General features: G+C 42.5%; 1 protein-coding gene across 6 annotated transcripts in view; it reads left to right on the top strand.

Annotated features, from left to right (window-relative positions):
• Nucleotides 1-22,018, top strand: part of LOC138481476 (Y+L amino acid transporter 2-like) — a 703,293-nt gene that overhangs the window by 582,418 nt on the left and 98,857 nt on the right. For all 6 annotated transcript variants that reach the window (XM_069613638.1, XM_069613637.1, XM_069613642.1 and 3 more), the window contains one exon: nucleotides 12,341-12,437. In XM_069613638.1, the coding sequence (XP_069469739.1) occupies nucleotides 12,341-12,437 (97 nt within the window). The remainder of the gene's footprint in view (nucleotides 1-12,340; nucleotides 12,438-22,018) is intronic.

Below are 22,018 nucleotides of genomic sequence, written 5' to 3'. Positions count from 1 at the left end.
ACAAAGCACAAAAAGATGGCTGTCAAATCTACAATGCATGTTGTCAGTGGTGAAACGGAGATCTCACACCTGAAACATGTCACTGGGCTTCACAACAAGTAAAAATGGAGCACAGAGGGAAAAGCAGTGCTTTGCTGAAAGAAATCCAAAATCTTGCAATTAAATCCTTTTTCTTGGTTGCTGAAACTGCAGAATGCCGGTACAAAACACCCACAAACATCCAATATTCTTGCTGGGTGTCACAATTCACTGAGTTCAAGAAATCATTGTGAAATTGCAATATCCTGAAAAGCTGAATTTGTCATAAAAACATCCACAGCCAAAGTGCCTGCTTGTGGGATCTGTCAAAATCTGGGCGCAGTACCCTCAGCCGCCTGAATGACTTCTTTCAGAAGCCTGCATTAAAACTGTAAACTTATACAACTGAATCTAATGTCTGAAAACTAAGTGACCTGTTATTGAGAGTAACCCAGGTTGTAAGTACTTAAATCCCATGGTTTAGAATCTGGAATAAGTGTTCTAGCTGCTTGTTTTGAAATTACAAGTTTGTTTTGAACCAAGAAAAAAATTAACAAAATGATATTGAATTTAAGCATGACTGAAAGGAAATAAACCAGTCCAACAGCTTCCCCCACAGGGGCCAGGCATCTCCCTTCTGCTCTCTCCACCAGGAAATCACGCCTATGTGATGATTAGATTAGGGGAGGAGAATTTGGTCTGCGAGTGGAAGAAGACAATGGACTTCCTCCAGTCAAAGGAAGGCTAAGTGTGAAGAGTCGTAAATGGCCTCTGCCAAGAGGAACTGGGAGGAGAGTGCTCTTGAACTGCAAGAGAGCAAGAAGGAGGTGGAGATAAACAGCCATTTGGGGCTGGACATTCACAAAGAAACATTTTGTTTAAATACATATAACTTACCACTTAAATTTGTTTAAATTACAAAAATCACATATTTGTGTATCTAAATTCTGACTGTACATTTTAAGAGGCAGCAAAACTGTGTGACATGTTCTAGAAGGAACCGGCGGAAAAGGTGGTTTTTCACCAAATGTATTTATGCCAGACGTATGAAACTTCATACGCTGATGCCCATATTCAATGCACACATTTGTGGAAATTTGCTCTGAAATTGGACATTGTGTTCTGGACAAAAAGGGTGAAATTCTGTAAAAAGCAGACACAAGATCTTACAGCGACAAGGTTTGGAGGAGTATCTGCTCCACAAAATATGTAATCTATATATGTTATTGTTATAGAGGTTGCACATTTGTAAATATGTATTGTACCAAAAGTAGATTTTAAGTTCAAGGGGCCGAGGGGAGGATTCTCTGACTCATAAACCCACATCATCATGGTGACACCCCGTTTTCTCCTCCAATTAAGGGAGAGAGGAGACACTGGCCAATAGCCTGCCTAGAGGGTGCGCTTAGGATAATCCAGCACACACACCCCTTTATCATAAGCATAAATAGAGACAGCTGAGGACTTAGAAAGAGACACAGTTTCACCCACTAACCGATTGCTGGCGGAGCACCCTGAAGCAGAACTATCCAACTTACTTGCTCCAGACTCCAGAAACTTGGCAAGCAGAAAGGCCCATTCTATAGCTGAACCATTCTCAGCTAGGCCTTAAGATTCCAGAAACCAGAGCCCACCCCAGAAATCTAAGTGGAGCAAAAGAAACAGCTGTAACTACTTTCCTGCTAAAAGGATTATTACCAGAATCAAAAGATCCATCCAGTTGTGCCATGCTGTGACCAGATAGCTGTGACCAGAGCCATTGCAGACCCAGTCCATTCCGGTGTGCCCAGCAGCCTGTCCAGTCTGGTGTGCCCAGCAGAATCCCTGGCCAGAAATCTTGCTGGACCAGAATCCCTGACGGTTCCGTTCAAAACATATATAGTGAGTATCCATAGTATAGAACTGTGTCACTAGCATATGTACTATCCATAGTCAATCCCTATCTTAACCCATCCTATCTTGTCTTTAGAACTTATATTGTTAGGAGTAGTTTGAATTGTCAGAACTTTCCTTTCGCTAAGTCTCTCATTTGTTTTCTAAATTCATAATCAGTAGTGTTGTGAATAAATAAATTGAATCCCAGAAAGAAATTGATTATCCACCACATGAAGGGTCCCTGGCCAGGATTGATGGAGATTCATGTGTGGTATTCTCTTTTTCTATAGTCATAATCTAGTGTAAAGAAATCCCGTTTGTCTTTTAAACGCACATACCAGTTTTCCCATTTTTGCGCCGATTTCAGAAAAACGACCTACACTAAAACGTCCATAACTTCTTCAATTCATGCTAGAAACACAATTTCAACTTCTGCTGGTAGCTAACATCCTCAGCTTTCCATATAACCAAAAATTCAAATCCATATAGTTTTCCCGCAATCACGAATACCGCACGCGGAAAAGTTTGCTGCAAATTTTGTTTTAGAGAAATTCTGTCACGTGTAAAACAGCTTTCAATTGCTCCCGACCTTAGTTTTAAGATTTCACATTGCTTACTACTATCCAATCATTGCTAGTGTTTGTCTGCAACTATCTAAATTGGATCCCATAAGAATTTAAACAATTTCAGGAAATTAAACAATATTTAGTGTTTTTACTCAATCCATTCTCCAGATAACTTTAAAAACCATTTTGACATTTTGCCAATCAATTCTGTTTCTCTCTTGTGTTGCTGGGGGAAATTCGGATTGACATTTTGTTTGAATTCTGCATTTCTGAATACCTGATCTCTCTCCTCCTATCTCTTTACATTGCTTGTTGGGGGGTTGAGGGGTGTGCAGGGGGAAATAGTAACCACATTGCTATTTGATTTGAACACACACACAACAGTATAATTGCTGTGCTGAATTATTTTACTCACTATTACTCCTTGTCATTAAAGAGATTGCTTAGTGTTACATCACCCCATTGGTGATTATTGTATACCCATTAAACATAGTGTGGTGATATTGTGAACTACATACATAAATATTTTAGCTTTGCAAACCAGCCTGATTCCTGGTTCAGTGTGACCGGGGGTGTTCCAAGAGAGGGGCGTGATATGAGTGGTCCATCGTTCAGAATAAAATAACTTTTAGACGCAAACAAATAAATAAGGATTTCAGTTGTGCATTACATGCTAGGCGTTGACTTAGGTGAAGTGCCGGATTGAAATCACTTACAATATACTTTTCCCTCAAAGCAACGGGCAGTTCCTCGTTGCGGCTTCCCTCATTATCCATTACGTGGTAGTCAACTTCAGCATCCCCATAGGCTTTCGCATTACTATTATATGTTATCTAATACATCTTTATCAAACTAGCGTTATGCATCCATTTAGTGATTATTGAGTGATATTAGTCACCAATACAGAACCAGAGTGCATCAGAGTGCTGTACAATAAAACAGCCAAGACATTCAGGATAACCTACAATATCACGATAAAAAAATCTCTGAAATATACATGCAACCAATAATGGTAAAAACAGAATCCAGCTCTAGAAAGCAAAACATGACCATCACAGAGTTTAAAAAGCTTTCCCAAAACCAGGTCTTCAAAAGCTTTGGAATATGGAACAAATCCGTAACTTGACAAATAAATGATCGGATAGTGCTCCAACAGCTCACAGTGGATCTGGTAAAAAATTGTTTCTTTTTTTTTTTTTTTTTTTTATTTGGTATGGCTGATAAAATCAACCTTTCAAATATATGAAAATACAATTAACAATGTACACTTAACAATTGCACATTAGGTCATTAGTCATAAAAACAAGTACAAAATTGTTTGATTAACTGAATTTCACAATGTATATAACAAATATGAAACATGAAAAAACATGAATAAAAAGGGCTCATTTGGTATCATTGTTATCATTAGATAAGATAGCATTTAAGAATTGTGTTATAGCAATTCTAATAGATAATTTTGTGCTCCTAAATAATCTGATCCAAATTTCATTTTCATCCATAGGGACATATGCACACAGTAAATTAGAAAAAAAGAACTTTCTTGTAGATATTAAAGCTGGACATGTCACTAACAGGTGCTGTAAAGTTTCAGGAACATCTGAGTTTTCACAAAAACGACAGTAATTTAAATGTTTTGAAATCAGCCCTCTCCTTGCCATTATTTCTCTTGTCGGCAATAAGTTAAACCTAAATCGCAGATATTGTTGTCTCGTATGTGGCGCTGGAAATTTAACTAAATAATCTGCCATGGTACGCAGCTTTTTTTGTCCAAACCATTGTTCATTAAAATCTTTGTATGTGCAGCATTTGGCCGTATTGCATATCCAATCATATTGGAAAAGCTTTAACTTGGCTCGATCAGGGTTTGTGAGGAGTGTCTCAAGCGATATACTTGCATCTGCTAGAGCGTTTAACACACAAGTTCCCCATTTAGTTGGAAAAAAATCTTGGGAGTTTGCAAGATAAAACGCTACTGTGCTTAAGATGTTATTTTTATCCAACCCTAACAAACATTTCCTGAATAGTGCGCACATTTTCCATAATAATTGTGAAAATAGTGATACCAAACCCATTTCAAAACGAATCATGGGAAGTGGGGCACAATTCGGTAGTTTTAAAACAGATCTCCAAAACCGTGCTTCACATGAGTCCCATATATTGCGTCTGATAGGGAGTTTGGTGTCAACTCCATATAATAAAATCGGAACTACTTTCATTCGATAAAAAGTCATAATGTGAGTGTATGAGAACTTACCATAACGATATACTAGTATACTAGCCTGTGATTTCAACGTGTCTAATTTTGAATTGAGAGTGACAACATAGGCTTTTTCACTTTGTGTATTATAGATGGTCAAGCCTAGATATTTATAATTTTCAACATTCATTAGGGTGATCTTATTTAGGTGCCATTTATATTTTTTCGCACAAGAGATGTTTTTGACTTTTTGACACACAACTACTTGTGTTTTCTCTAGGTTAATTATAAGATTGTTTTCTATTGAGTATGCGTATAGCTTGTCCAATAGATTCTGTAACCCTTTAGGGGTCTGGGATAAGAGGACTAAGTCATCCGCATATAACAACCAAGCGATGCGTTGAAGGCCCAATTTTGGGGCATCACTAATTATGTCTACAAATGATTCACCAAGATCAAGAATGAACAAGTTGAACAGAAAAGATGCCAGAATACAGCCTTGCTTAAGGCCTCAGCCAGTAAGAATTGATTTAGAGAGCAGGCCTTCCATGCTGAGGCGAACTTGGATCGAGGTATTAGTATGAAGTTCTTTTATAATGGAGATTAAAGAAGAGGGACATGAAAAGCGAATTAATTTTTGATAAAGTAGATGGCGGTCAATAGAGTCAAAAGCAACCCTGAAATCGATGAAGGCCAAATATAGCAGGCTATTCCGGACTGCACACTGTGATTTCAACATATTTAAAATCATGATATTTGGGGCTGTTCCTAAGCCTGCCACAAAACCCGCTTGAAAGGGATCTCTCATTTTTAAGTTAGAAGCCCAATTATTTAGGTCCCGGAGTACGATACGATTAAAAATCTTTCCCGGTGCATCCAATAAGGCGATGGGTCTATAACTAGCTGGATCAGACCTATTTCCTTTTTTGTATATTGGAAGAATAATTGAACGTTTCCATGAATCCGGGACTAATTGTGTCTGAATTATATTTGAAAACATATTGTATAATATCTCAGACCAAATTTCGGGGTGTCGTTTTAACGTAAAATTCGTAAAATTCGAAAGCCCATCAGGACCCGGAGCTCGAGATGCACTAAAAATTGTTTCAATGTTGACACACACTGAGACCAAGAAATCTCCAAGTGCAAGATCTCCAAGCTTTGGAAGCCTCCAGGACCATGGGAGATCGCCAGCTTAGAGGCAACGTAGGTATGACACTGATTGTGATTAACCTTGTGGGTCAAATTATTCACTTTCAACAGTATTCATGCACCGAAAGAGAGACAATGCCTTGTTTAAGGTTGTAGTTATAGCACTGTACTTCCTGGCCCCAGCAAACAACCTGGCCATCTCATGAAAGACATCCTTCAAGGGAGTGAGGGTGGATTACGGAAGACCCAATAAAACAGTGCCAATATATGAAATAAGTAAGAAACAAAATGAATAATAGCTTTAAGAGACTATAAATAAAAATGAGTAGCTTTCATGTTACCAATAATACCAGCAATTAGTACCCGACGAGGGTAAACCAGAATGCAACAATCATTCTGATTGGCCCTCTCTGGGGAATTACCAGGCCAGGAATCCCTTGCACGCACGTACGTGCCTTTTGTTCCCGGCGGGGGGCGTGGCGGCCTTTAGCCAATGAGAAGGCTCAAAAAGGGGCAATCCCCGCTCCAAGCATCCCCATGGCTGGAGGCTGCCTTTGTCCCCCGCCGGGGACTCAGGTACGTTTTTTTTTGTCCTCCACCCCCTCCCCTGCAAACTATCCCCTCCCTGCCCTCCCAACCCCACTTACCTTCTTTTTTCCTCTTTTCACGTTAGCGAACGCGCCGGGAACACTTCTGTGCCCAGCGCGTCTGCTCCCGATGGCTGCCATGGAAAGGGAAAACGGACTATGTTTTCCCTTTCCCGGTGGCCATTTTATTTTACTTTTTTTTTTTCTGTTCCGAAACACGGCAACATTTTGGAACAGAAAAAAATGCTATTAGTATCCCGGTCTAACGGGCTGGGGTACTAATGGCTATAAGCCCCTCGACAGCGGGCCAATACCGTCCACGGTAATGCCCATGGGGCCTCGTTACGGCCCTCGCTACGGTCGGGCCTGTAACTATGGGCCCCGGGGACATTACCTGGGGCTGTATTGGCCCGCTGTCTTGTGGCTTATTGCCAAATAAAAGAGAGTGAAGAATCCAGTGAAGAAACTGTGACTGAAAGAGCACCAGGAAATTAGTCATTAGAAAATCAGGAAAGAATACAATTCCTTGGTGGATAAAGGGCATTAGGCTTTAGAATTTTAAGCTTGAGGATGTGTGAAGTCATCCAAGTCTTTATCCCCAGAAGTCAGTCAAGGAGATGATGGCTATCATCATTTGATTTGTAGATACATGTGGGTGTCTTCAGCAAAATGGCGCATGGCAACCAGATCTCCAGGGGATCCATCAATATATAAAACAACATGGGAGACAAGATTGATCCCTGAGGTTGTCCTACATGGCATCGAAAGGGAACCAAAGTGGGCTTGCCGACAGTTATCTACTATTGACGATTTGCCAAAAACTGCCACAGCCACCGAATGACCCTTCCGCCAATGCCCATCAAAAGTAATAGGATTTCAGGGAGCACCCCACAATAGACCATATCAAATACCATTGAAAGATTTTGCAAAATGCCATTTGCTGTATAGGCGCTTTATAAATAACCAATAAATAAAATATAATAAATAAAACAAGCAGAAAAGCTCAACCCTGTCCACTACCTGATAGGCATCCCACAGGACCTCACAGTGGCAATCTCTGTACTGGAGACAGATCAGAACCCAGATTGACAGGGAGCAGGTGTTGATCCCCTGCTCTCCTATTCAACTGTATAAGTATTAGTCTTTCCAGGAATTTCTCTAAAGAGTGAAGACATGCAAGTTATTGGTCGATATTTGGACAAACTGCCAAGGCCCAGAGAAGGATTTTTTAACAAAGGAGAATTCAATGGGTCAGGCAAGCATACTTCAACACAAATAGTTATTTTTCACAATGGTCAAGGTACTCATGATATTCTTTAGTTTTAGATGAACGGCATGGATCATCAACCTATAAAATGTGTTTGGATTAAATAATTTTTTCAGAAAAAGATCTGAAAACAACTTCTGGTATTTTTCTTGGAAACTAGGAGATGGTTGTCCCGACAAAGAATCTTCTAGGGTCTTCAGAATATAGAACAATTCTCTGAATTTGGTTTTTAAGGCTTCAGATATGTTGGAATAGTGAAACATTTTTGCAAATTGTATATGTTCCTAATTGCGAGAATATGCAACTTTTAATGAGGCGTGATTCTCCAGAGTTGAGAGACACTCCAAGCACTCACCAAAAAACAGAGGTTTTGACTTTTCAATTTATGATCAGATTAATTAAAACTTGATACATTTTATCTGCAAAAATCTAGATTTCAAGAGAGCGATGGTGTAACTATTTTATAAATTAGTTCCTGGTGAGGGTGGTGTGGCGGCCTCCCATCTAATCAGGAGGCTCAGAATGGGTGCTTTACCATACAGTAAAAACCCACTCAGAGCTTCCCCGAAGCAGGAGGCTGCCATGTTCCCTCCCCATTAATCTGGCAAGTGCACTCCCCCACGTCCCATTCCCCCCTCCGTAACCCCAATGTTCCACATCTCCAATCCCACCCCACCCCGCCCCACTTACTTGTCACTGCCTTATCCCTCGCCGGAGCCGGGAACTAGTGTTTGAGGTGCATCCCTGTCACTGCAATGGCCACCATGTAAAGGGAGAAGGGACTACATGTAGTTTCCTTCTACCTTATCCATGGCGGCCATCTTGATTTGTAGTTTTTGCTCAAGTTGAGAAACGGCAACCACAATGTTTCTCAACTTGAGAAAAACACTATTAGTACCCCGGTACAATGTGCAAGGGTACTAATAGCAATATAACCCTTGCGTGGGGGGGCATCACCATTCAGGTAATGCCCCCTGCTCTGGCTATATTGCTTAAATGTAACTATGCAGTTTTACACATATTCATAGACAGTTGCCACCCTTACATCAGCCACGTCTTGGTCCTCTTACTCGGTCGGATATAAAGATTCCCCAAAAGAGAGTTAGACCCAAAATGAAATGAGCTCCTCGCTTTATGTAGAGAGAGCTATTCCTTTGTCGAATCCAAGATCATCGACAGGATTGTCATAACAGAAAATGCTTACAGTAGAGCAGTGTTCTGCAACCTTTTACTCTCAACATGTTTTGGACTACAACTCCCATCAGCCCATTCTAGCTTAGTCAATGGTGAGGGATCATGGGGGTCATGGTCCAAAACATCTGGAGAGCCACTGGTTGCCGACCCGAGCAGTAGAGCATCATTTGGGGAGAAACTCGCTTCATAAGGTTTTTTTTCATGCATGATCCATTCCCATTCTAGAATCCCACTTCTGTCGTAGGTTGAGAAACCTTAGCCATACATAGAAAATATATTATCTTAAATGAACCAAGGTTGTACACACAGAGATACCTGCTCCCTAATTAATTAATAGAAAAACAGTACTGGATCACAGGGTGTCCAATGACACATTGTAGAGCAATCACATTGATTATATCAAGTATTATGCAATAGAGGGAGAGTTTGTGTTATTTATTGTGCTAAATATATTCACTGAGGGGTTAGAGAATCAGGAGCGGAATCAGGGAGGAGGAGATGGCCCAGCCTCAAGTTAGATGAAGAGTTGAGAGGGGTGGCACTCGGTGTTTAGGGTAAGTCATTCCTTGCTTAGTTAGAGACCTGGTCAAAGCACCTGGATTGAAAGCCCTACTTCCACCAAGATAATAACAGACCATGAACATTGGGTTGATTATTGGATTGGTGATGCCTGGAGTGGGGCCCCAATCAAACCAGTGTGATGAAGTCCCACACTGGCGGATGGGGGATGGGGCTGGTATGAGCTGCCACCTACTCTACGATGCATGGCCCCAAGTGGATATACAGAGGATCCCCTAGGTTTCCCAGACCATACCCAGCCTTCCCACCTGTGTTCCCCAACTGGATATATCCAACTCCCCCTTAGCCAGGTAGATACGGCCAAAATACAACAATGACAGACATAGGGCCTCATTAAGAGTTTGGCGGTAGCCGTGCTCTTATTAAGGGCATGGCGCTACCGCCAAACCCGCTTCCCGGCACCGGCTCCCGCGAATGGGCCATTACCGGCCCACTACGAGATGAATGGGCTGGTAATTGCCCATTCGCGGGTGCCAGTGTGGGCGGGCTCCCTGCCCCCATTCTGCCCAATAGGACAGAATGGGCGTGGGGAGCATGGTTGCACAGGTACCGTTTATAAAGGTGCCGGTGCAATCACGAGTTCTGCTTGTGGGTGCCGGTCTGCACGACTGGTCATACCAGGCGTGCAGTGTGGCACCCGCGAGCAGAACTCGTAATGTGGCGGTATGGTAACAACGGCACCGGTAGCACTACCAGCGCCGTTGTTGCCTTACCGCCACATTCATAATGAGGCCGAAAGACTGTTTAACCCTTGGAGCCAACGGCCAAGGATTTGGATGTCATTTATTGTTAAGGACTGGTTTATAGAAAGACAGGGGCTCTCAAAAGTGGTCCCTGTACTGGGGTCTCACCAGTTTGTGCCGCTTGAGAACTGCATCAGGAAATCATAGGAAGCCAGAGACTTCAGACCATTATAGCAACCCTGCTGTCTCTAACAAAACTTAGTCAAATGTAAGAAAGTGGTTTCTTGAACACCAAATAGGAAATTATGTTAAGACCTGAGAGGGCCTTGAACCTACAACTGCTGATGTCTGTGGAGCATGGGACGTTAAAGAAGTCTGTGAGGACGACTCTTACAGTACATTGGTTGTTTTGACTGCTTCTGTTTCCATGGTCTCACATGAATCAAGAAGCTAATGTCTTACGAACATGAAAGAGGAGAGTCTTCTACTGGCAGGTACAATTAGCCACTGCAGTGCACATTCTGAATTCAAAATGGTGACCACTGATAAAATAACCTCTTCTGACTGAACCGTGACATGATTCACTAGCCAATTGAATTTCCATGCCAAATCGGTAGTCCTTTTGTCCGAACTTCAGAGACAATGCACACTCCCACACTAAGCACACATGGAATTCCTTGAACAATTAGGTCTTCTGCAGCCACCCTTCATGGGAATAAAAGGGGGTGGAGTCTCAAGGAAGATTGGGAGTCAGGAAAACAGAGTTGGAGATGAAAGAGAAGACATAGAGTTAAGTGAAAAATGGAAGAAGGACAAATAGGTGCAGCAAGGAGGAGGAGAGAACATTCATACAATAGTCGAAGGAGGAGAAAAGCAGTGTAAAGGAGGAGGGGGAAAAGACCATCAAGGAAGAAAAGAAAGAAAACACTATGAGAGAGCAAGAAGTAAATGGAGTGTAGGAGGAGCAGCCTAGAGCAAGCTGTACCCTCAAGGAGGGAAGGAAGAGATTAAATAAGGAAGAGAGGGAGTGAGGGTCAGAAAGGAGAAAGATTGAAGTGATAAGGAGGAGGTGCTTCGGAAGAGTGGTAAGAAACTGGGCTGGATATGGCCCAAGATCCTGGAGAGTCAGCTAAGATGGTGGAGGAGTAGCACCGTAGGAGGGCCCAGACTACCTGAAAAAGGGGTAACAGCTGAGAACGACAGGATCCAATGCGTTCTTCAGCTTTGGATGCCTGACCATGTCCATAGGACCTTAACACCACAGAGACTCTGAGTGACGCTTTTTTCTCCAATCAGGAAGGAGATGTGAAAGGACAGTGAACCACGGTCCTCTGAGTAGCCGGATGCATCTGTATTCTGTATTGAATCCCATCACATGAACTCAATTAACCCTGGCCCCTTATTTTCTGTTGTGTGTAACAAAAGGTTGTGAACCATATATCTCGCCTTTGAGTTTTCCGCTCGTCCTCCAGCCGTGACAGCAGCTGCTGTGAAAATCAAGTTATTCAGTAATCCGACAGCAGGATTGTTTGGGATGTGTTTTAGTTCTGCACACAGGAACACGCCATTGCTCGGTGTTGAGGACTTCCAGTCACTTTATGTAACCATTCAGGAGGGTTGACTTGATGGAACAGCTATGGTCTGGCCTGATAAATGTAAACATTAAATTGATCGCCCGATTTCCCACGGGAAACACATTACGGGGAGCAGGTAGGTGAAGGATGTTTTCTTAAGATGGCAGTGGCACAGTTATGCTTCCATTTGCAGCCATTACTGAAACCACAGCTAGCAATGTTTGGGGGATCTATTGCCACACGTGTGCCCCATCTGTTGTTGGTCTGGAACCTACTGGAACTTTGTGTGCTTATTTTCAATGCGTTGGTTCTTTATGCTGTACCAGTGATTTTCCATTTTTCTATTTTATTTGCTACATCATCTTTCTGTGCTGTATTTCTGTGTTGCTTAAAACATGCCCCGTTCTCAGAACCTTCCTTCTATTGGCACGATGCCAAGGTGAATGAAGAACCAATACAAAACATATGTAGTTATCCTGGTTTCCAAAATGAATGTTGCCACCCTTTCATGAGTCTTCAGTGCCTTCCGCTGTACACTGCTTGTTTACATTCCACAAGTTCATTCCTGTGTCATAAGACTCCTGTTATGCAATTACATATTGTCAATTCTCTCCCCCGTCCTAATGCACGCACCTTTTATTTCAGATTAATTTTTGTGGGTTCGCGTGAAGGCCAGCTCCCCGACTGTTTGTGCCTGGTCCACATCTACAGGTTCACCCCTATTCCTGCGCTGCTTTTTAATGTATGTGGCCGTTACCGGCACAATGCAGAGTCATGTGTGCCATGAACGTTAATGTTTGCTTGAAATTCAGCTGTAAATGAAAATGCGGTGCGTGATCACACCAGTGACCTTTCACATGTAATGACCGTAGTTCAGAGCATTCCATAGCTTCCTGAGCTTTTCATGAACATGCCTGTGCATCGGAGATGGGGATGAGAGTGTCCTCGGGGAGCAAAGTGACTGAGCCTGGCTGAACTCTATGGGCCACCTTCGCAGGAAGGTGCTCCGGTACACACGACCTTGCAAAGTCCGGGCAAAGTCAGAGCAAAATGACTTTGCCCGGAAAAAATACACTTTGCACGGTTCCATGAATCAGGGTTCTTGTCGGCAGTGCAAAGTCACCTTTCAGCAGTGCAAATTCAATTTCAACAGGGCAAATATTCCCCTGGAATGTATTGACGCATTTATTGACCATCTGCCAAATCAGCTTTACACACTGCCAAGAAATTGAAGGTTAGTCCAATTTGGGCATAGCTCATGTTAGTATAAGTTCAACGGCCAAGGTCAGGTTTTTAAACATGTTTTTTGGGATTTTTTTCTGTAGTCTGCAATGTGCATGGTTACATGTACTGGAAGAAACGTGTAATGTTCACACGTCCGATTAACAGCTTGTGTCCTGAAGACGGATCCAAGGGAACACAGAAACAAGACTGGGCCATTAATGTGTTCTTTTGCATCTAGAAACAGAAAAATGTGTAGACACCAAACAGGGAGGGCTATTGTATATGCATGATTGCGAATAAGCCTCTCACCTGTGTTACTAACCTCACATTTAAATAAAAAACTGTCTTCTAACAAGAGAAGACAGACAATCATACTTGTGTTTTGAACACAAAACCTTTTGGTTACTTTAAATTACTCTCATGCGCCCATATTGTCCGAGAAGAAGAAAATAAATGACCCTTCTTCTCCTTGTTTTTGTAAAAGATTTGTATCTTTTATTTGAACATTTTTTGTACTCTTTAACGTGCCCTATGTGATAACACATGTTTCGACGATTACATCGTCTTTTTCAAATCAGGGCTAATCATTCAACATTTGAAAAATAATACAACACATGTTCAAAGAAAAACCCAATTGTGTTATTGGTTGTATAATTAATACCATATGAAATTCATATATCCATTTCATTTTTGCATTCATTGGATTGGCCATTGAAGGAGGGGTAAAGGGTAGGAATGTAAGGGATGATTGAAAAACACAAAAGAAAAGAAAGAAAGAAAAAAAGAGAAAATAAATGACAAAAACATTGTTAATATTTACCATCACATTGTTCATTGAACGCTAATTTGTACAAGTGTTTCCTGAAGTATTGGTAAGGCTGTAATTATTTCATTTTTCTTACCTAATGTTTCCAGTTCAGCTCTCCTATTTCTTAGATTATTCACAATCACGGGTTGCGGTTATACCCCAGTGTTACTGGTTTGGATTTGAAAGTTAGCTTTCAGTTATGGGTTAAATCCCTGCAAATAGAAACATCATAACGGTGAGAACCGCCTGTGTTCATGTGACGCACTGGTTGATCAGATGCTATTTGGTGTCGCCTGATGCGTTAGGTTCAATAATGTTATTTACTTGTTGTATATATACAAACTAATCAGCTGACTTTGTGTTAGCTGATATATGTCAGTTTCAAATACTGAATAATATCCTTAACATTCGTTATGTTGGCAATTATTGCTCTGCTAAGTATTGTCCGTTCTCGCACAAATGTTTACTTTTGAGAATATGAAGGTTAACTGCAGCTCATTCATAAATAATTAGCTTTGCTTACTACATTACGTTCGGGTCTCGCATATACATGCGGACCCACATGTAACCATAGCTGCTGTTAGGGCCCTTACCTTAAGCAACGTGTCTCGTTCCAGAATGTCCTCTTTTTTCGCCGTCTCTCTGTTGACATTAACTATTTTTGGTTGCTTAGCTACCTAGTCCTACTTCTCTGGTTACTATGATCACCATGTTTAGTGATTGCAGTTAACACAAACTAAATGTTGGGTATAATGTATTTTTACCGGTTCTGGAATTACTTTAAGGTGTCTCTCATGCGTCCACATGTCTAGGAGTTGAAATACACTATTTAGATACATTTAATAAATTGGACTGCGAAAATTTCCGCTATGTTCTCGACGTGATTTAAGAAATCAATTTAGGCCTTTTGGATCTAGATTGACTTGTGTGTTTTATTCGGTCGCTTGTTAATTGATTGGATTCATTTAAAAAAAACATTTATTCCGTAGTTTCTCGTCTTTGTGTGGTCCTTCTTTTGTTTCACTAACCGCGCCCATGTTTTGGGCAAAATAACATAGGCTGTGTTACGGTTACATTGTCCCCTTACTGTTAAATACAGTTTACATTTTTTTTAAATGAAGATTTTTCTATTTACTTGGTCTTAAATAGTGTGTATTAATGCTGGTCTACCATGAGCATTTCGAAGGGAAGTTTGTTGGATGCGTGACATTCTAATGGTTCTAGGTTGATGTCCCAAACTGTTGTCCATGTGACTTTCATCACTGTTCCCTAGTTGCACTGATATGAGCATCTGAATCAGTGCTAGTCAGTCTGATAATATTCAGCTATGTCGCTAATATTTCCTGCTTGTGATAATTGGAACTTCTGATTCAATGTTAGTCAGTTTGATTGCATACTTTATTGTTCCTAATAAATTACATTACAACATGTTATTAGTTACAAACATTTTTACATTCATGTCGCATTATAAGAAAGAGGCCATTTCATGGTCTGTATTGAGACCCCTTTCTACCGCGCAAAATGTACATATTAATTTTGCTTCCTCTTATCTGAGTTTCATTCATGATCTCCACCTCTTGGTCCTAAGGTCACTTCCTTGAGACCTATACATTTCAGTTGTTGTCTTTTTTTTAACAGTTTTTTTTGCCAATGTTGGGCCAAAGGTAAATTGGTGTCTTGACTTCCAATGGTTGACAGATGTTCCCTAATTCTTATCCTGAGTTCTCTAATTGTGCTGCCTATATAGATTTTCTCACAGTAGCAGATGATTGCATAGACCACAAACTTAGTCTTACAATTGATGGAATCTACAATTCTCTGGGTTATACCATATGTGTCTTTGAAGATCACTGTGTTGTTTGCACATTGAACATATGCCGCATTTACAAAAACCTGTTGGTGGTGGTGGAAGCTATGTTATTGGGTTTTCTTTTCTTACTTCCGGAAGGAAAGATGGACTCCGAATATTTTTAATGGTTTTAGCACGTCTGTAGATCAAAGTCGGGTTCTCACCTATGCATTTCTTCACATTTGGGTATAGTTGTAACAAATGCCAGTTTTTCCTCTGAACTTTTCTTAATACTTTATTGTCCGCACAATAATTGGTGATGAAATTGATTTCTTCTCTTCCCACTGAGGAAAAAACTGGCATTTCAGGTTTTCGTAAATGTGGCACATGTTCAATGTGCAGACATGCATCAAACAACACAGTGATTTTCAAAGACACATATGGTATAACCACGAGAATTGTAGATTCCATAAAGGATCGGAGGTAGATGGAATTTTTGTGGTTAGGAAATATTCGGTCTTGAGGTAAAAGGTTTGGGCAAATAGCCTATACTATTGACTTAAGGGTAAGGATGACATAAAATATGTAAATATTGGATTTCCTGTGGATTGGGCATTTTAGCTCGGGTCATGGCTGATGGTATCCCCGTATAGGGCTTAGCAAACAGAACTAGCTTAAATTTCAGAAGGTGTTCTTCTGGTTAAGTCTCGTGGATGCGTTTTATCTACAAGGCGACGCTGTAGGTACAGATTGAGCACGTGAAATATTGGTATCCTCTCTTAGGAGGCAGGAAGAAATGTCTGTGGTGGAACAATAGTGTTGTGAGCTTTTTCAGTGATTTCTAGCATTCCCTTATTTAGTGAAGCAGAGACATCACCCAAAAGGCCTGTGCATAGGACTAGGAGAGCACGAGGAGGTGCAGAATTCGGTTTTGGTAATTGAAAAAATTGATGAAGGAAGATGTTATGTGGCAGTATATGGAATGCGTAGGTGTGAGTGTGGTGGGTGTGCCTGAGGAGGCAGAGAGTTGCAGAAGGGCGGTGCACAGAGCAGGCTTGGAAAGTTGGATGAGAGCCAGAGAGGCTTGTGACAGGACGACAAACAATTATTTTGAAAGTCTGACATTGCAAGACATATTTTGTAAAATAATTGCAGAGTTGTCCAAGTAAGTATTAAAAGCAATGTATTGTGGGGGATACGCCCCTACAACACCTATGTAAGGCCCTTCTGCGATATAAGGACAAGATTTGTAAATATAGCGCGGAATGGACAAAAAGCACGGAAGGTAAATTGACTAAGCCATGGCCAAAGGGCTGAAGCTTCTCCAAATATGTGCAGCACCCATTGCATACACATTTGCAAGAGGTTTATAAGGGGAAGAAATTGAGCAATCGTATGTCGATATTCAGGCTCTGGAAAATGTTTCAGAATGATGGAGGGAATGTGGCGAGCTGTCAATGGATGCTGAGCCAACAGGAGACTCCGGGCGAGACGTCCTCAGCCTCAGCACCCCCACGTCCTCCTGACCATGAGAGCTAAGGGACTGCAGCAGATACACAGGGGTTGTACCCTATATAAGAGTTAAAGGCAGTGGAGGTGTACTCAAATCCGATATTCAGGCCCCCACCATAAACCAAGGAGGAGGGGCAAAGAGAGGCCGGACAAACAGCAGGTGGAAAAGGGGTGCACAGCGAGACAAGCACAAGGAAAGGGCTGGAGAGCGAGTGGGTATGAGGGCAAATACTCCTGAAATTAGATTGGAAGACAGCGTTAGAACCCGGAGGGGCGAGTAAGGAAGTAGCAGGTTGTAAAGAAGGCAGGGAAGCACGGGAGTGGGCAGAAATAATGGAAGAGGTGGAGAGAAAAGAAAAAAGAGAAACAAGAAGAATGTGATAAAGCACAGAGGGAGAAGCTAAGGGCAGAAGAGAAGAAACAGGAGCAGCGAGAGATGAGGAGGAGAGAGCTCGAAAACAGAACGGAGAAGGAAGGAAGACAAGAGGGAAAGGCAAGTTTTAGTAAAGAGAGTATCGAGGAAGTGGCAATTAGAGCAGCTCGTAAGAGAGCGCAAATGCAAAGAGGAGGAGGAGCGTGCAGTGAGAGACATAAGACTGAGGGTCGGACCGACCACCTTTTACGACAACGAAGGAAGTGATAGGCACGCGGAGCAGGAGCACTGCAAGAAATGTGACAGGGCAGCTACGCTGTCGGACAAAATTGACACAGGGTGCTCCATAAGAGGGACTGCAGGAACTTGATTGACCTAGAAGGGAAACCAAAGGGAGCATAGGTACTGAGAAGACTGAGCTTCCATGATGATTTAGGGAGTAACGTCGGAGACACCGAGTCAGATGATGACTTGGTAGGGAGTGAGGACGAGGGAGTAGGGCAACCTGATCATCAATCGGCAGGGAAAAGCACTGATCGGAGCTCCAAGTGGGAGCAGACAAAGATACTGAGGGTGTGCGGGCTATGACAATTCAGCGCTACATTGCACAGCCCGGATGACTCAACCTCATATGTGCAAAGACTTAGAGACCGTCCAGCACAAAGGAGGGGAGACGCGGTAAAGGCACTCACATCTACCCAAGATGCTGGGAGACTGGAGGGTGGAGCAGGACTGTCACATTTCCCCTCCCTGGAAAAGGGAGGGGGCGACCTCAGTACATACCCTGGAAACATGACAAGGAGAATTTGAGGTGTAAGTTGCCCTCATTACCCTCATTGACCACGGGTGCAGGGAAATTAACATATGAAATGGAAAGGATGACAGTAGGACAGAAATTAGCAGTAGTGTACTCAAATGGGTTACTAGTGGCAGTCCTTGGAGAGGCTGCTGATGACGTATGGAAAAGGGCAGGGTAACCAGGAGTAACAATACAGAATACGGCACACAATGGTTCAGCGTTTTCTAACTGCCGACCGGCCATATGGCAGGCTCTACGGACACAATACCCATACACGTCAGATATCAGTGCAAAAATTGGCACACAGAATGGGGGAGGACGAAGAGCCCTTATTATATATTCATTCTGTTCAATTCAAAGTATGGCATCTTGAAACGCGAGCAACGTGGAATAAAACAGTGTCATTATTCTATCATATACTTTGCCAAGGATCACCAGAACAGGTGCAAAGGCAACTAAAGACGTTGGTGGGGATGGAAGGAAATCCTTGGTCAGAGATACAACTTACAATAGTACACTATTGCAGGATAATGCAAGAAAACATGAGGAAAAAACATGAGGATGGAAAGCAGGAGGAGGTGAAGTTAGTAAATACGCCATGGAATAGGGAATAGGCAGTATTAACAAGGAAGATAGGTAAGGAGCACCACAGAGACAGTATGCACCACCGCCTGCAGGAGGAGTGTTCATGTGGTGAGGGGATGCACAGCATGAGTTTAGAGGAAGAGGGGGGCCACCAAGGGGACGCGGGTATGGGCATCAGATGCAACAGGGCCAAGGGGGATCTCAGGGAGGAGGTTGAGGATATGGGCAACACATGCAGCAGAGTCCAGATGGATTCTCTGGAGGGTATCAGAAGCAAATAAGTGAACCACCCCAGTGCTGGATGTGTGGGCAGATAGGACATATCTCTAGGGTATGTAGACTCAGAAGGGGAATTCCACAGATGGGGGGATGCAATATCAGCCAACATACGCAGGGGAACAGAATGAGTTTTATGCCCCAGACTCGACACAACAGCAAGGGCAGATACCAAACACATACCTGCAGACACAACAGCCCATGACACAGACACCACAGATGCAGGCGCCTGTTCAGCATTATTCGCAGACACCAGAGATAACGCAGATGCAGGGTAACAAACAGCAATCATACCCAGCACAGCAAATATTACAGATGCAGAACAGCATACAGGCAAACGACGGGACAGTAGCACGCACAGACTCCATGAAAACAACTCCCATTAGGAAGCGAGGTGGAGTCACAGTGGTGGGGAGCAACCCATTCTTGGGAAATTAAATGTCATTATACCTGCAATAGGACAGCCCAGAGATGGAAGTGATGTGTTCCATCCTGTCGATTACATCCAACCCTGTGGAGGAACCACACATAGGGGGGATGATAGGTGACAAAATGTTTTCCTTTCTTGTAGACACAGTGGCGACTGGATCCTGCATCCGGGAGGGGAAGTATAGTATGTCAGGTGATGCCATGAATGCTCAAGGGTTCTCTGGGGCGATGCAAGTGGTTCCTTTTACTGATGATATTGCACTTTCTATAGGGAACATGACTTAGCTTTATCCCTACTGTATTCTCGACAGACACCAGTAAACATACCGGGGAGGGACACCATGAGCAAACTTAGCATGACCATTTCATTCACTGACAATGGGATTGTGTGTTCCACACCAGGGATACACCTTCTAAACATGAGGGAGATCATTCAAGCTTATTGTGTGTGCACGGTACAGAGGGGGGTGTCAGTAGATAAGGAGCTGTTCCATTATGGCACTGAAATAGTAATAGCATAGCTCAGAAGGATTCATCGAAAAATGTGCCACCTTCCAAATGAGTACTTGTTGAGGCCAGAATTACCATTAGATGAGAAGGAAGGAACAGTGGTGCCACTAGAATTAGAGGCGGTAATAGTGGGGGATGACTGGATAGCAGTACATGGGGCAGATGGCACAGGGCGACCATGGCGAACAGTGATCACTGTGGCAGTAGGATACAGGTTGATTATGGTTACAGACAGAGAATTATTCAAATACAACAGTTCAGAACACGAGATGGTGTTCGATATCAGCATCACATATTGGGTGAGAATACATTACAAAGAGGTTCCACAGAGGATGGCGATGATGCTAAAAGTACCACCGACATTTCTCGAGGAAGACTTAGGCATGGTCCCCAGTGTCCTATGGACCACAAGTCCTCATGATGTGGGGATTCTGAAAGGGATAGTGGCAATGAAAATCAAACTGAAACCAGGAGATATTTTGCCAAGAGCTAAGCAATATCCCCTGCTGAGGGAGGCAGAAAAGGGGATATATGAGAATATTGCAGCACTAGTGAAGCAGGGCAACCTAGTGCCATCAGAATAACCATGCAACACGGCTGTGTACCATGTCAGAAAGGCGACGGGGGCCATGGCGTTTTATACAGGACTTGCGCCTTCTGAACCATATTATAGAAGCAAAGTTTCCTTTAGTTCCAAATCCAGTGACATTTTTGTGCAGCATTCTCACGGAAGCTGCCTACTTCACAGACGTAGATTTGAAGAATGCATTCTTCTCTATACCATTACACCCAGACTCACTGGACTTAACTTTGTTTCTATATACCAATAAGAAGTGGAAACATACAAGACTTCCTCAAGGGTAATGTGAATCACCTTTCATATTCAACAGAGTACTCCAAATGTACTTAGGCAACATAAAGATAGAAAGCACAGTTATACAGTACTTAGATGACATATTGATGTGTAGCCAGACGGAAACACAGTGCAGAAATGATGACTCTGTGCACATGTTGACAGTACTTGCAGACAAAGGGTACAAGGTAGACAAGGCCAAGTTACAATATTGCCAGACAGAAGTATTATATATTGGTCAACTGATATCCTATGAAGGGGCGAAAAGTGACACCAGAAAGAGCAGAAGCAATACGCAGGACAGCATATCCCACAACCATAAGACAAATGCAGCAGTTCCTAGTACTATGTAACTACTGCAGGGCATGGGTATTTGACTACAGCACTTACACTAGGCCTTTATTGAGTGCACTGAAGGAAGCACAAAAAGGGGAGATGACGTTACAATGGACAACAGAAAAGACAGAGTCATTTGACGAGCTGAAAGAAGCAATATGCACAGCTCCTTTGTTAGGAATCCCAGACTATTAGATGGAATTTTTCTTATTCTCACACTCAGATGGAGTGGTTATGACTGCAGTACTGACACAAAAGACAAGCATGGGGCACAAACCTGTAGCAGTTTACAGTGTAAAATTAGATCCAGTAATGAGAGGGCACTATGGATGTGAATAGGCATTTGCTTCCACCGCATTCACAGCAGACAAATCAGCAAGTATTATCATGGGATGCAGTACCACTCGTTATGTGGAGCATGCTCTATTTTCTATACTGTAAAGACCAAAATGTATATTGACAACACAGAGAGCATCAGAGTATGAGGTGTTATTGTCAAACCCAGCTCTCAAGATAGTGAGATGCAGACTTGTCAACCCAGCGACTTTCATCGCTGACATCTAGCGTGATTATGCACACGACTGCACAGCAAACAGAGAACAATTCAGTGACACTTGCAAGGTACAAGAGAACACACTTGGGGGGGGACGTTCTTTACATTGACAGGTCATCAACAAATGACCAAACGACTGGGGAAAGACATACTGGGACAGCAGTAGTGAGATTGAGAGAGGACGGGACAAGCAAGGTGGAGACATGCACATGACTACCGCCACACTATTCAGCACAAGCAGCAGAAGTAGTAGCTTTAACATTGGCCTTAGAGCAC

Source organism: Ambystoma mexicanum, chromosome 5p (genome assembly GCF_040938575.1).
Source record: "Ambystoma mexicanum isolate Mex_15411 chromosome 5p, UKY_AmexF1_1, whole genome shotgun sequence".
Lineage (NCBI taxonomy): Eukaryota > Metazoa > Chordata > Amphibia > Caudata > Ambystomatidae > Ambystoma > Ambystoma mexicanum.
Note: the sequence above shows the minus strand (reverse complement) of the source record. Positions and strands in the feature narration are given on the sequence as shown.